The sequence below is a fragment of the Salmo trutta genome, chromosome 7 (assembly GCF_901001165.1).
Source record: "Salmo trutta chromosome 7, fSalTru1.1, whole genome shotgun sequence".
NCBI classification, from domain to species: domain Eukaryota; kingdom Metazoa; phylum Chordata; class Actinopteri; order Salmoniformes; family Salmonidae; genus Salmo; species Salmo trutta.
This window is the reverse complement of record NC_042963.1, coordinates 13,258,165-13,271,373: the sequence shown is the minus strand read 5'-3', so window position 1 is coordinate 13,271,373 and position 13,209 is coordinate 13,258,165. Positions and strand designations below refer to the sequence as shown.

The 13,209-nt window shown below is 44.4% G+C and overlaps 1 protein-coding gene across 1 annotated transcript in view; it reads right to left on the bottom strand.

Annotated features, from left to right (window-relative positions):
- Positions 1 to 2,343: 2,343 nt before the first annotated feature.
- The window catches only part of LOC115196963 (DENN domain-containing protein 2A-like), a 47,669-nt gene continuing 36,803 nt past the window's right edge, over positions 2,344 to 13,209 (bottom strand). Inside the window, exons 11-20 of the mRNA XM_029758045.1 lie at positions 13,067 to 13,136; positions 12,827 to 12,904; positions 11,960 to 12,100; positions 11,531 to 11,679; positions 6,935 to 7,112; positions 6,741 to 6,782; positions 6,491 to 6,587; positions 6,074 to 6,343; positions 5,808 to 5,894; positions 2,344 to 5,624 (exon numbers count right to left, since the gene is read on the bottom strand). Coding sequence (XP_029613905.1) covers positions 5,593 to 5,624; positions 5,808 to 5,894; positions 6,074 to 6,343; positions 6,491 to 6,587; positions 6,741 to 6,782; positions 6,935 to 7,112; positions 11,531 to 11,679; positions 11,960 to 12,100; positions 12,827 to 12,904; positions 13,067 to 13,136 — 1,144 coding nt within the window. The 3' untranslated portion in view covers positions 2,344 to 5,592. The remainder of the gene's footprint in view (positions 5,625 to 5,807; positions 5,895 to 6,073; positions 6,344 to 6,490; positions 6,588 to 6,740; positions 6,783 to 6,934; positions 7,113 to 11,530; positions 11,680 to 11,959; positions 12,101 to 12,826; positions 12,905 to 13,066; positions 13,137 to 13,209) is intronic.

The window sequence follows — 13,209 nt, the reverse complement described above, 5'->3', positions numbered from 1 at the left end:
CTAGAAAAGTCATAGTTACATCAAGAGTGCAGTCATAATGAAGAGCGGTGTGCGTGCGTAGGCTATAAGATCTTGGACCACATCACTGGGGAGTCGCTAATCCTACTTGGAAAAAGCACCTCGGATCAGAAATGTAATTATGGAGGCATGAAAACAAACAGCATGGCACCTAGAGACAGAGGGTGGAGGAGTCACTAAGCCAACAGATTGGGAAACACATTCAACTGAGATCCCCACCACGCCGCCATTGATAGAGAAAGACTTGGGCAGACACATCAAGGAGATCATGTCAGGGTTGTTTTAAGTCTCTATCATCTCTCTCCGTCTAGTCAAATTACACTTTAACACTCAAGCCTTTAACACTCAAGCCATGTACAGTACCGATCACATGACTAGGGTGGGCCAGGAGTCTTTGCTGACCATGTGACCTGAATACATCATTAGGTTTCTCAGTAATGCATAATTAGGACCTGGAGTTGTTCCTGCTCGGGTCACTGGGTGAGGCCTGTCTCGATCGTTGTTTGTTTTCCTCTAGAGGCAAATCTGGGCTGCCAATTGAGGGGGGGGGGGGTGAAAAGTGGGACAGGAGGGAAGGGGTGGTCCTGATGAGTCACAGGGTGTCACGTCTGAGTGAGGAACAATCTCTTCCTCTGAGCCTCCCGACGTTCCAGTGGGCTTCCTGTAAATGAGCTGGCCAGTTAACCCTGCTCACACACACACACCTAACAACACTGTGAAACAACGGAGGAGGGCAAACTTACACTGTAGAGTCCCTTTCTTTGCTCTGGTGGTAAACCTTAGTAACTTTTTAAATGAGGGGTCTATGGTGAAATGGTCATTGTTGTGCTCAAAGAGAGTACATTTAATTACTTTGCTCACAGAGTAACCTGGAGTGCAGGGCAACTGTAATTAAAATGTTATAGTGCAACACTGATGAAGTAAGAGAAAGTTAAGTGTAGAGAGCTGTGGGGCATAAACCATTAATGCTGGTTAGGTTCCTCAGCCAAAGTGTCCAACAGGGTTAATTGACGTAAGCCCCTTAAAATCAGGTGGCCCCTTCCAGTTCTCCATCTCGGCCCCTCTCCCCTGGGCCCACTCAAATGGGATAATCTCCCAGCTGATGCTGCGCTCAGGGGGCACAGATCTCCCCACCCCCCACACACACACACACACAGGAAGCAGGTGTGTACTTCTCAGAAATGCACACACAAAAGTATGGAACAAATCCGATATGCACTCGTAAAGACGCACACTCACAAATATACCCTGACACTTTCACTTCAGATACCAGAAATACACATAGGACTACACCACACACACACACACCTATACAAACTATGCAGCGTTGCCCACTCCCTCGCCACCCTTCAACCCCCAGTCATAAGAGGGAACAGCTGCATCAGTTTTGACTTGCCCCTGGCACAGTGCTCACGGCCTACTCAGTGTGTTGTGGGGTGGGTAGGACTGCAAGGGGCGTCAACGCCAGAGGGTTAGGGGTGAAGGGGGACAGGAGAGACAGGGGTGCTCCACTGGACAGTCTCCTCTAATCGGGACCAGAATGTAATTCTCGGAAACATACCCTCATAAAACGCCTGATCCTAGAAGACCATAGCTGTGTCCTAAAGGACAATATATTCCCTATCTAGTGCACTACTTTTGACCAGAGTCCTATGGTTCCACTAGATAGGGAATAGATTGCCATTTGGGACACAGCTATGGTCTTCTAGGATCAGGCATTGGCCTGGTTGGGGAGAGAAAGGAACATATTTGATTGGCATGTTTTGTGCGGTGTCCCACTGTGTTGCCCTGTCAGGAGCAGATCAACTCAGCTCTCTGAGCGCACACAAACAAACACACTGCCTAATTACATGTAACATCCTGTGCCAATGCCACTAACGCTTCCATACACCTCGACTAGCCCCACATCAAAACCGATCATGAAAATCCCCCAGTATATTCAAGTCATACCTCACAATAACCACAGGATTACAGGGTCAAGACGGAGTTCAATCCAAGGTTATCCCTACAGAGAGATCCATCAAACATGTGCACTAAAACAGCCCAATGACTTGTTGGACATACGTATGTAGAGACTAGAGAGGAGGATTGTTGGCAGACGCGGGTTGTTGGGGCTTGGAGGCCAGGGGGTTTCTTTGTTCTGTAGGGCTCATATCTAAGGCATTATTCTGCTTTCTCGTGTGAGTGGAGGAGGAATGCTCACTATGTGGGATGAGCACACTGAAGTCTCCTCAGCACAAGGACAGTCTCAGGGCAGCTCAATATGCACATGCTCACTCACACACACAGGCATACAAAGGCAAAAGAGACGCAAACACCAATACACACAGCTTATGAGTTTTTATAAAATTGCAGAGACCTGATGATATGGACACACGGACAGAGACAGAATGACAAGTTAGCAATCCATCATTATTAGGCTACAGTATGTACATTAAAAAAACAGACTAGGGTAGTGAACTCAGAGACCCCAAGACAGAAAAACAAAAAGTGAGAAAGGATGGATTACATGAATAACCCTTGGTTGTCATACAGTAGTTTTAAGAGAGTGCCCTAACAGGGGTGTGCTTGCCCCCTACCTCTCCAAGGCCCTGGCCCATTCCACCTGTTGACCCGGGGGAGGGATGGATGGACTCTCACACACACACTAACCCTGCTCTGGGACCCAGACCAAAAATACTCCCTCACACAGCCTGTCAGCACCACCATGACTAGACTCTACACAATTTATCCACTCCACTACAAAACCCTGTGTGTGTGCTGATCGGTCATCACTGGCTACGCACAGCGCATACAATATGCCAGGTAGCAGTGGTTGGATTTGGGGACTCAAAAACAGCATACCAAGTACACTACATCATAAACAAGGTGAAAATAAAATTGCTTGAAAACGTGGACGTTTTAAAACTATATAAAACATATGCCTGATAATTGAATTTAGCTTGGGCACAGACAACACAGTAAACCACATTTTGTTGACTTAACAGGCATTCTGTAAATGTATGGTATGTGGACTTTTCACACATTATATTAACATGTAAGATCATGGGAACTACTTTCATGGGCATATAACAAATATGAATAATCATAGTCACATAATACACATGTAATTGTTTTAATTTCTCTCTAGATATAGTTATTGAAGATATAGCTCAAGTGCTAAATTAGTATTAATAGCTGTAGTTATTGTTAGTGGAAGTAATTCAGAGTAATAGTTATTAATAGTAGACTGGTATTTTTATTTTATTATTTGGCACAATTTTTTTTTTTTTAAATCACTCATGTCTATCATTTCGGAAACATTCTCAGATTTTCTGACAACTGACATTCTCAAATGAGGCAACTGAAATATATATTTTGTAAACATATCTTTTCATTTTATAATTTCAGTAGCCCATCACCCACCGGTGCCCTAACGTTTAACTGCGCGCCTATGACGTTTAGTTTCCTTTAAAAAGTTCCGTCCGAAACGCAGGAAGTACAGTGCAGGGATACAAATTTAGAAATTCGACAACAAAAAATGTCAGAAATGTAAAGAATTTGTACCTCAAACAGCGTTTTATAAACAATGTAACCGGCAGACAACTGTACTACGGCTACAGCTGACCAGTCTAACTCCGATACAGAAAGTTTGGTAACAACTTGAGAGGCATTGGTTTATGAAAGAAAACAGATGTTCACCTCACAAAGCAAAGAGACAGATAAACATGTTGTAAACGTACCTGTTGAAAGTCAAGCAACAGACAACACCGCTGGGTCAAACAGGCAAGTGGAATTTCTGGGGTCAGATTTCTGTGAAGAAATATATTTAAATTTGTCGCCCCTTTCCTGAGTCGTTTGAAGCGCGAAGAGGGCTGGAATGTCAGGAATTAGCTGTGGTATGACATGAAGCCTGGAAGGGAGAGAAAAAGACGAGGGGAAATAGGGAGGCAGGACCGACCGGTCAACACGTAACGAGGGAGGGGGATTCGAGGGGACGACGCACCGAAAAGGAAAAGAAAGCCAGCCTTGGTAAGGGGGAAAAAGGAAATCACAAAGAAAAACAGAGGTCGGGGACAGTCATTGCCTCTTTACAGAGGGACAAACACACAAAGGGACAAAGCTATTACGAAACCTTATCAGCCCTCATCGAATTATCTGAAGTTGTGAAATAACCCTATAATGAAGATACAAAATCTTTGTTTATAGGACACTATTCAAGTAATACATTTGATAATATAAATTACTATTTATATTAGGTTAACTATAAATAGGCTAACTATACAAATTTAAAAAACGTGTAACGCTCTTTGGCAAAATATGTTGATATATTTCGTTCATAATAATGATTTTTCGTTCGATATCGATATCATTTATGTATAGCAAACGAGGAAAATGGGTTGTGCTATTCATCTTTAAGAAACCATAATAAATTGAGCACTGGTAGAGTGGAGTCTGAACAACTGGAGCGTCAGTACTGAATGAAATGGGTAATAGCGAGAGCCCTCCAGTGGATAATGTAGAAAATGACTTAAATTAAGGGCTCAATTGTACAATACTGTCCTTTTGTTTCGTGACATCAAGTCAATAACCCTTTTTGAGTGATAATATGTGTGATTACATAATCAGCTTATAACGTTGTAATAGCTGTTAGTTCTTCAGCAATAGCAATCAGGCATGAATGAGGCCCACATCCTTGTATTTATTAATTAAAAATAACTTTAATTGCTTCATAACATTTTCAAATCAGGTTTAAGGCAAAACTAGTGGTGTTTTACAATTACATATCGATTTGTTGTAGGCCTACTTTGCCTTCTCCAAGGTATGATTTTCTGATCATTTCTCTTTTTTGGATTACACCCATTCCAATCCATAGTTCACTCTGTCACAGCTGTATATTCCCTCAATAGTAACCCAGTGGCCTACGACCCCTCCTCCATACAGACTACATAACGCCCATCACAAAACTACAGGATATTCTTTTGCTTTCATTTGAAGGAGGGAAAATGGAAGCAAAAGTTATTCTAAAAAGTACACAGTATAAATTAACTTAAGCCTCCTGTTAACATAGAAGTTGTAGTCAATAGAAATATGTGGAATGTTTAAACGGTACTGTACAAAATGGAATGGTCTTTTGGCCCACCCAGCAACAGTGGAGTCTTTCAGGTTTGTGGGTGGAGTCATTCTATCCCAACTTTAGGAATGGGAATGGATTGTGCTATACAGTACATCAATGTACACTATAAAGGCCGACAGCTTTACAAAAGTAAGCTCTCAGGTGCAACAGAGACACACTCTGGAATGATAAGACCTCAAAGGAGAATGACGTTCCTTGATGGGTCTGTGTCTTTGGGGCTGCGACAATATGAATGTTTTTGGTCCGATTGCTAAACCCCAACACCCTCCAAAGTCCTTCATGTTCAGTCCAAATATTGCCAGGAGTGTTCGGTCCTTGCCCAGAATGTCTCCATAAGCTTGTGGACACACAATCCCCTTCTTCATGCTATCCACAGGGAGTTTGGGTCCTTAGACAAAGTGTTTTGTTCTCTGCCTCTTTTGAACATGCTCCCTCTCATGGAGTCCCCTCCCGAGGCATCATTTCTTGGACAGGAATTTCATCTTATTTCCTGAAAATAAAAACAGGCAGTAGAACCGGATCAAAATAACTTTGGCGTGAGTGACAACCTTTTCAAACATGGAGGAGGAATGTAGTTTCATGAATGTAACGCCTATTATTCAGAGTGACTTGGTATATGATGTATGTAGGTACTAGAGTGGATAGGGTGTATGGGAGAGGATTTGGGCCTCACCTAGACCCTTGAGGAACTTGTTGACCCCACGATGTTCGCCCCCTGGTAGAGAGTCCAGGTAATCTTGTGACCTCACCTCAAACAAACCTGGACAGACAGACAGGTAGAAAGACGAGAACACACAAAACTAGTAGACAAGTATGCAAAATTCTCATAATGATGCATTTCAGACAGGCATACAGACTCCAAAAGCAGACGTATCTTATGGGAGTGCCCACAATCAGGCACTAACAAAATTCAAAACGCTCTACTACCCATCTCCACACCTCTTAGACCCTGCCTGCGCTGCTCCCTCTCTGCCACAAACCCAGCGAACATCTGGGTCTCCATGAAGACCTCCAGGAACCTCTTCAGACTCTTGGAAGTGACGGCCTTGCGGAAGGCCTCGCGCTGGAAGCAGGACGGGGTGGGCGAGGAGGGGGCTCCAGACTCGTCCTCTCGATCCCCCCCGCTCATGAAGAGAGGGTAGTGGCCCACCATCTCCACGAAGAAACGTACAAAGGTCTCCGACACCACCGTGCTGAGGGAGCTCGAGTCTGGAGAGAGACAGATTCAACATGGCGGTCATGAGTAGGCATATGGTAATTAACATATATCAACAGTTGCATAGACCTTCGTCAAGCCAGTATCAGTCACAACATTACTTTTCTGTGAGAGGTGTTAATATAGTAGCACTGACTCACCGGTGGGCATCTCACTGGCCAGTTCCTTCCTCTTGTCCAGAACGTGTTCCAGAGCAGCCTGCAACTTGTGAGGCAGAATGGAGTCCTCGTCATCCAGCTGGAGAGGAAAGACCGAGGTGTGAGAGGAAATGACGACTGTGTCCCATGAGCAGAGAGCTGTAGCTACATCTATGGGTGTAGCCAATTATGTAAGAGACACACAGTATGTTGTTTGTCTGTTGCTATGGGTACCGTTGTTAGGGATGTATACCTGTCTGAGGAAACGGCTGTTGCCGAGATCAACCACCAGGACCTGAGGAGAGAGCCGTATGTCATTTCCGCACAGTGTGGCAGCCTCAGCTCTTTCTCAGAGTAGACCCACAGAGATCATTGTTCATTGAGGAAAGGGCTGAGGTTAGGGGTTCACACACACACAGTGGGCTGGGCTCAGGGGCCTGGTCTCACCTCCTCGATGGGCAGCTCTTTGAGGCTGGGCAGGGAGCTGGATAGCAGACCCACGATGAAGGGGGTGGGGGTACATACTATGTCCAGCATGGAAGGGGGCAGCACAGGGATGTAGGTGTGCTGCCAGGTGAACGGGTAGAGTAGAGCCACCATCGCATGGCAGCACTGAGACAGAGTACTGCAGAGAGAGGGAGAGAATAGGATGTCAACTGACAGAATTGAACAAGTTGTTAAAATTAATTAAAAACCTAACGGCAAAAATATGACTGTAGTGGCAGCCTACACATAGCCACGTAATATAAGTCAGTGTGCTTTGTACTGTATTCAATGCAGTTCTATAATCCACCACAAGGTGGTAGTAGCAGATTCTTCAGCTATTATCAAGACTTGCTTTAGAACATAAAACTGAACATTGCACTTTGTAAAGCTTGCTTTTTGAGGACTTGTTCATGAATCTTTAGGGGGCGTGATTTAACACTACAATATATATTGCAGGAGTGAATGAACTAACCCAGCACTGTTAACTTAATGTCTCCAATGTGCGTGTCTGTTTTCATTTAATTAAGTCAAAAACAAAAATCAGTGATTGTGGGCCAAGTTTCCACTCATTTCAATGTAACAGTAGAAAAATGTCACAGTGGTACAACAATCTATTATGGATTCACAAGCTTTTCCTGCTGGGTTTTTAGAAGCATTTAATGATGCAGAGTTTACACAGGTAGCCCAATTCAGATCTTTTTCCACTAATTAGGCTTTTGACCAATCAGATCAACTATTCCCAATAATTGGGCAAAAGATCAGAATTGAGCTGCCTATGTCAACAGCACCTAAGTGACAGGGAAATGCACATCCAAGAAAGACCCTGGAAATGCTTTATGGTCTATCTCAAGGCACCCGTCAATAGCAGGTGAATAGTGGATGATAGTGCGTCAAATCGGTTGCACACGGCTGTCTTAACGCTTTCCCTTCTACACCAACCCTGTATCTGGCTTCCATGACATATTTCCAGAGAGAAATGATTGTTCCCTAGACGACTGTATAACAACAGCATTCCTTCCTTAACACTCTTTGTCTCTATTCCAAGATCCATCTGTCTGTATGTCTGTCTGGTGTGTCTGTCACATCCTGTTCCCTCTTCTCTGCCTTTCACCTGATCCCACTGGTCTCAAGTCGGTTTACTCAGTATATACATTTACTTAGTATATATACAGTATAACAAAAAAAGGTAGCTAGATAAGTACTAAGTTGTACTGATCCATAGCTGACAGTATGTACTCAAAAGACTACGGTGGCTGAAAGCGTGAGGCTTAATTGAGGATGGGCAGGAGGACGCTGCGCAGTGGTGCCCTGCAGCGTTTGTCCGTCGTTTAAACTCGTCCGTTTTTGTTGCTTTGTCTATTAGTGTTTTACGTTGCATCGGATTACTGATTAGGCTACAGTAGAGCGACATGACGTGCATACAGTGGATTATTCTCCTACTTTGATTCATTTTGCTGGTACCTGAAACAGCATGCGAACTTCTGAGAAAGTCGGCGGGCACCACACATCCGCTATAGCTCTTTTACAATGTAATAACGCACGTTCGGGAGAATGGATCAAAGGGGACATACCTGCAGAGATGGTGAGACAAAACAACCCGGTGAAGGAGGAAAAGGAGGTGTGTGGCAGAGGTTGAGGAACAACAAAACAAAGATTCCGCTCCCAACTACCCATTTCCAACTACCCTGCTTGGTATCTATATGAATACAGGGAGGCCTGTGTGATGGCCTCTGAAACTTGGCTGTCGGAGGCGGTGCCCGACTGACGTCCCCCCTGACGTATTCACCATCACTCGTATGGGCAGAGAAGCTAGTGGTAAGGAGCATGGAGGCGGGGTCTGTTCTGATAAATGATATAAAACTACAATTGTCAAGGGAAGAAAATTTGCACTCCTGATAGAGAGCTACTGTCATTGTCACTGCGCCCCTTCTTCCTCCCCCGTGAATTCCACCCAGCTTTTTATAACAACTGTTTATATCTAGCCAAGAGCAAACCCTGTCAATGCAGCGGACAAAATTTCAAACCTCACTCAAACCTCACTCAAGAGCTTGATGCGATTTCCCCTGATGCACCCAAATTCATCATGGGGGATTTCAATAGCTGCACTCTCAACACACTGAGTACTTTCACCCAGTATGTGACTTGTCTAACAAGGAAAAATAAGATCATTGGTTTGTTTTACGGCTCGGTCATGAAAGTGTATTCATCCTTGGCCAGACCTCCACTGGGTGGATCAGATCATAACACTGTTTTCTACGAGCAACTTATAGACAGTCAAAAGGGGGAAGGCGGTGGAAAAACAAACACAGGAGTGGGACAAGGACAGTAGTGATCAATTGCAGGGATGCTTTGACTACCTCATTTAGTGGATTTGAAGAATCATCAGCTGACCTGAATGAGTTGACTAATGTAATATCTGACTATATTGAATTGTGTTTATTTGGCGAAAACATGTAAGATATTTCTTAGCGTACCACGGGTGACCAAAGAATTGAAAGTAGTGCTTAACAAGAAGAAACAAGTGTTTGCCTCCGGGAATCCACTCAAAGAGGTAGAGAGAGAGGTGAACGAAGAGATAAAAAAGGCAAGATGCCAATACAAGGATAAGGTGCAACAGATAATGTTACAGGGAGACTCTCCATCTGCCCGGTTGGGCAAACGCCCCTTTCAAAGCGAGGCAACGTATCGATCCCTGCCTGGACGAGAGGGTGTGCCCTCTACAGCCAACAAACTGAAGTTCTTCACTCGTTTTGAAACAGGGGGCGCCCCCGCTCCCCTGGCCTGTCTGGAGGAGGATGTCAAGGCAACAGAGAACGTGATTGTCATCGATGAGGAAGTCATACAATGAGTATTCAAAAGCACTGGAGCACGACAGAGCCTGGGGCCTGATAATGTAAGTGGTCGTGTCTTGAAACACTGTTCCACTCAGCTGAGTGGTATCTTCTGCTCTCTTTCAGCAGTTCCTGGATACATTTGAAATTCCATCACTATGGAAAAAATCTATTGTTGTACCTGTTCCAAAAACCTCCCATCCATCTGCAGCAAATGATTACAGACCTGTCGCTCTTACCTCTCTTGAAAAGATCGTCAAGGCATACATAAACCACCACTAGACACCTTCTTGAACCCTCCAATTTGCAGTACTATACATACTGTATACAGACAGCTGCCGGAGCCGGTTCCCAGGGTGCCACCTGATCAAATATGCTGACAATACTGCTTTGGTCAGTCTTCTTGAAGGGGATGAAACCGAGCACGGACCGTCTGAATCATTTGTACTGTCTGGTCGGAGTCATCCATGTAATATTAAATACATCAAAAACAAAAGGACATGGTGATTGACTTTCGAAGGAACACTACCATGCACACACCATCACTGATAAAAGGAGAGCCCATTGAAATAGTGGAGGAGTACAAATACCTTGGGCTAGTCATTGACGACAAGCTGTCCTGGGATCAGTGTACTGACGCTATTTTGAAGACCAACAGACTATTTCCTACGGAAACTGCACTTTAATGTTGATCTAACCATCATGGTTCTCTTTTATAAATCATTCATTGAGAGCATTCTGTCCTACTGCTTGACCTGCTGGTTTGGGAATATCAAGGTGGCACAGAAAAATAGGTTGGGCAAGATAGTCAGGACTTGTGGAAAAATCATGGGGCAGCAACAGCAGGACCGGTCATCTCTCTACTTGGGCAGAGCCCTCCAGAGGGCAAATATAATAGTGGTGGACACTTCCCATCCACTCCACCCTGAATTCCAGCTCCTTCCTTCTGGCCACAGGTACAGACTACCTAAGGCTAAAAAATACAAATAAATATTTAAAAAAACATAAAATAAAATGGGGACAAGTAGTCTTTTATTCCAAATGCAATTCTGCAACTTAAAATGTTGGACTAATTATACTTAGCACATGCACGATGAAACTGCACTCACCCTGCCTATTTGCTTGTAAATATCTTTGCTATTTATTTTAAATGTGATATGTTTTATGACTGCTGCAAGATGAATTGCCTCCGAGGACATTAACGTTTTCTGAATTTGACACTGAGCAACACACATAATCATTAGCCAGTCCATAAACAACCTCTAACCTTAGCCCCTAGTTACTAGACTAGGCCGAATAGAGGCTAGGGCTTGTTTTGGGCTAGGAATTTCTAGGGACCTCACACGATACGATATTATGATGATACTTAGGTGCCGATACAATATGTATGGAGGTTCTCACGATTCTATATGTATTGCGATTCAGTACTGCAATTTTATTTCGACGTTCCAAACATATTGCTCTGTATAAGTCTGCAGTAGAGAGACAAAAGAGAACATGAGGAAATTAGTTTTGATCAGTCATGGGGGGAAAAAATGCTGAAAAAAACCTTGGAGAACAAGCTATAGGATGAAGTATAGCTGCGTTTTGCCGCAGGCCGACTAGCGCTAGCTAACGCTACCTAGAAACAAAAAAAACTATGACAAATCGATACTTGGAGTATCTTGCCCAACTGTATAGATCAACCCCATCACTAGTGGCCATAGAGCACACAGTAGTGTCCCACCTGAGTTTGTCAGCGGTGAAGATGACCCTACGCTCCAGCAGCAGAGAGGCGAAGACTCTGAGGAGCAGACGCAGCGACAGAGAGGAGAACAGACATTCAAAGTCCACATGCTCCAGACGAGAGTCAGACGGACGACACAGCTCTATCACCTGAGAAAGATGGAGAATGAGAGAGAGAGGGGGAGAGAGCGAGAAAGAGATGTATTTACATAGACACACAACACACAGGCTACTAACGTCACAAAACACAGGCTACTAACGTCACAAAACACACTTGCATACAGCACAGTGTACACACATCCAAAGTTTATAACGTACAAGATAAACACCTCAAGTCAATGATGTTTTCAGTAAAGCGAAGGCTGCCTCCTATGGCCAGTGGTGGAATCGACTCTAGCCACCCCTGCTCTGTAACGTTATTCCCCCTCACCTCAGTGCCTGAGCCAGGCAGGAAGTTCTTCACAGTGATGGTTCTCCCCAGGGCGGGGAATGGAGCCTCCATGATGCCCCTCATGAAGGGCTGCACCAGGGCTGGAGAGATGGCCCTCCTCTTTTCTACCTCATCCAGGATCTAGGGGGAAGACAGCACACACATTCACAATGGAGTAGGAAGTACACTATACTTTACCCTAAAGCACATTAACTTACACAATTAAGTATGGTATAGAAAGTACACTTAACAGTATGCTAAACTGAAGCTTATAGATATAAATGCACTACAACACATTTAAGTAATGCTAGGACACAGCCCTTAGCCATGGTATATTGACCATATACCACAAGCCCCAGAGGTGCCTTATTGCTATTATGAACTGGTTACCAATGTAATCAGAGCAGTAAAAATACATGTTGTGTCATACCCATGGTATACGATCTGATATACCACGACTTTCAGCCAATCAGCATTCAGGGCTCGAACCACCCAGTTTATAATATATTGAACACTCAAATATACGCAAGCAGCACGGGCTACTGCACACTCACATAACATACATGCATGTAGGCTGACACACATAAATCAGTGGCTCATTATAGGGGAGCCTATGCCAATATTCCACTGTGGTAACCACATCAGCTGGGGTTCACATGCGTCTTTGTGTACTGGGGCCAGGGCTGCAGCTTGAAAAGCTGCGGTGGGAAAGTTACAAACAGGGAGAGGGAGGGGCTCTGTGGGTACATGTGGGCTCCAGTTCCTCTCACTGTGGGTGGCCATACTGAACTGAAGGCCGGGATTTTGGCCTGAACATGTGACCTGACCAGGAAAAACTCCAGGCACTGTGTGTATAGTATACTGTACCTTAGAGAAGAGGTCGAAACAGCCCAGCCGGCTGACGATGCAGTAGACTTCTGGCAGCCTCCGGCTTTTACCACTGGGCTGCGGACCCAGAGCAGGACAGTGCAGTGAATGATAGGGCCCTCCATTTTGAATTCAAATCAACACAGGGATTTCCAAATCACTGTCAACACTCAGCTCAGTGACACACACATGGAAGTGGGTGAAGTGGAAATAACAAAAGTAGCCATTTGAGTAGCTTACCAGTAAACGACGACAGTATCCGAACCGTCTGCTCCCGTCCTCACCAGTCAGGACGAAGGAGAACGTTTCACTGGAAAATAAGATAATTCACACAGGTTGGAAACTATTCATATGTAGGAGCAATAAAACTGTTAAGAAATTGA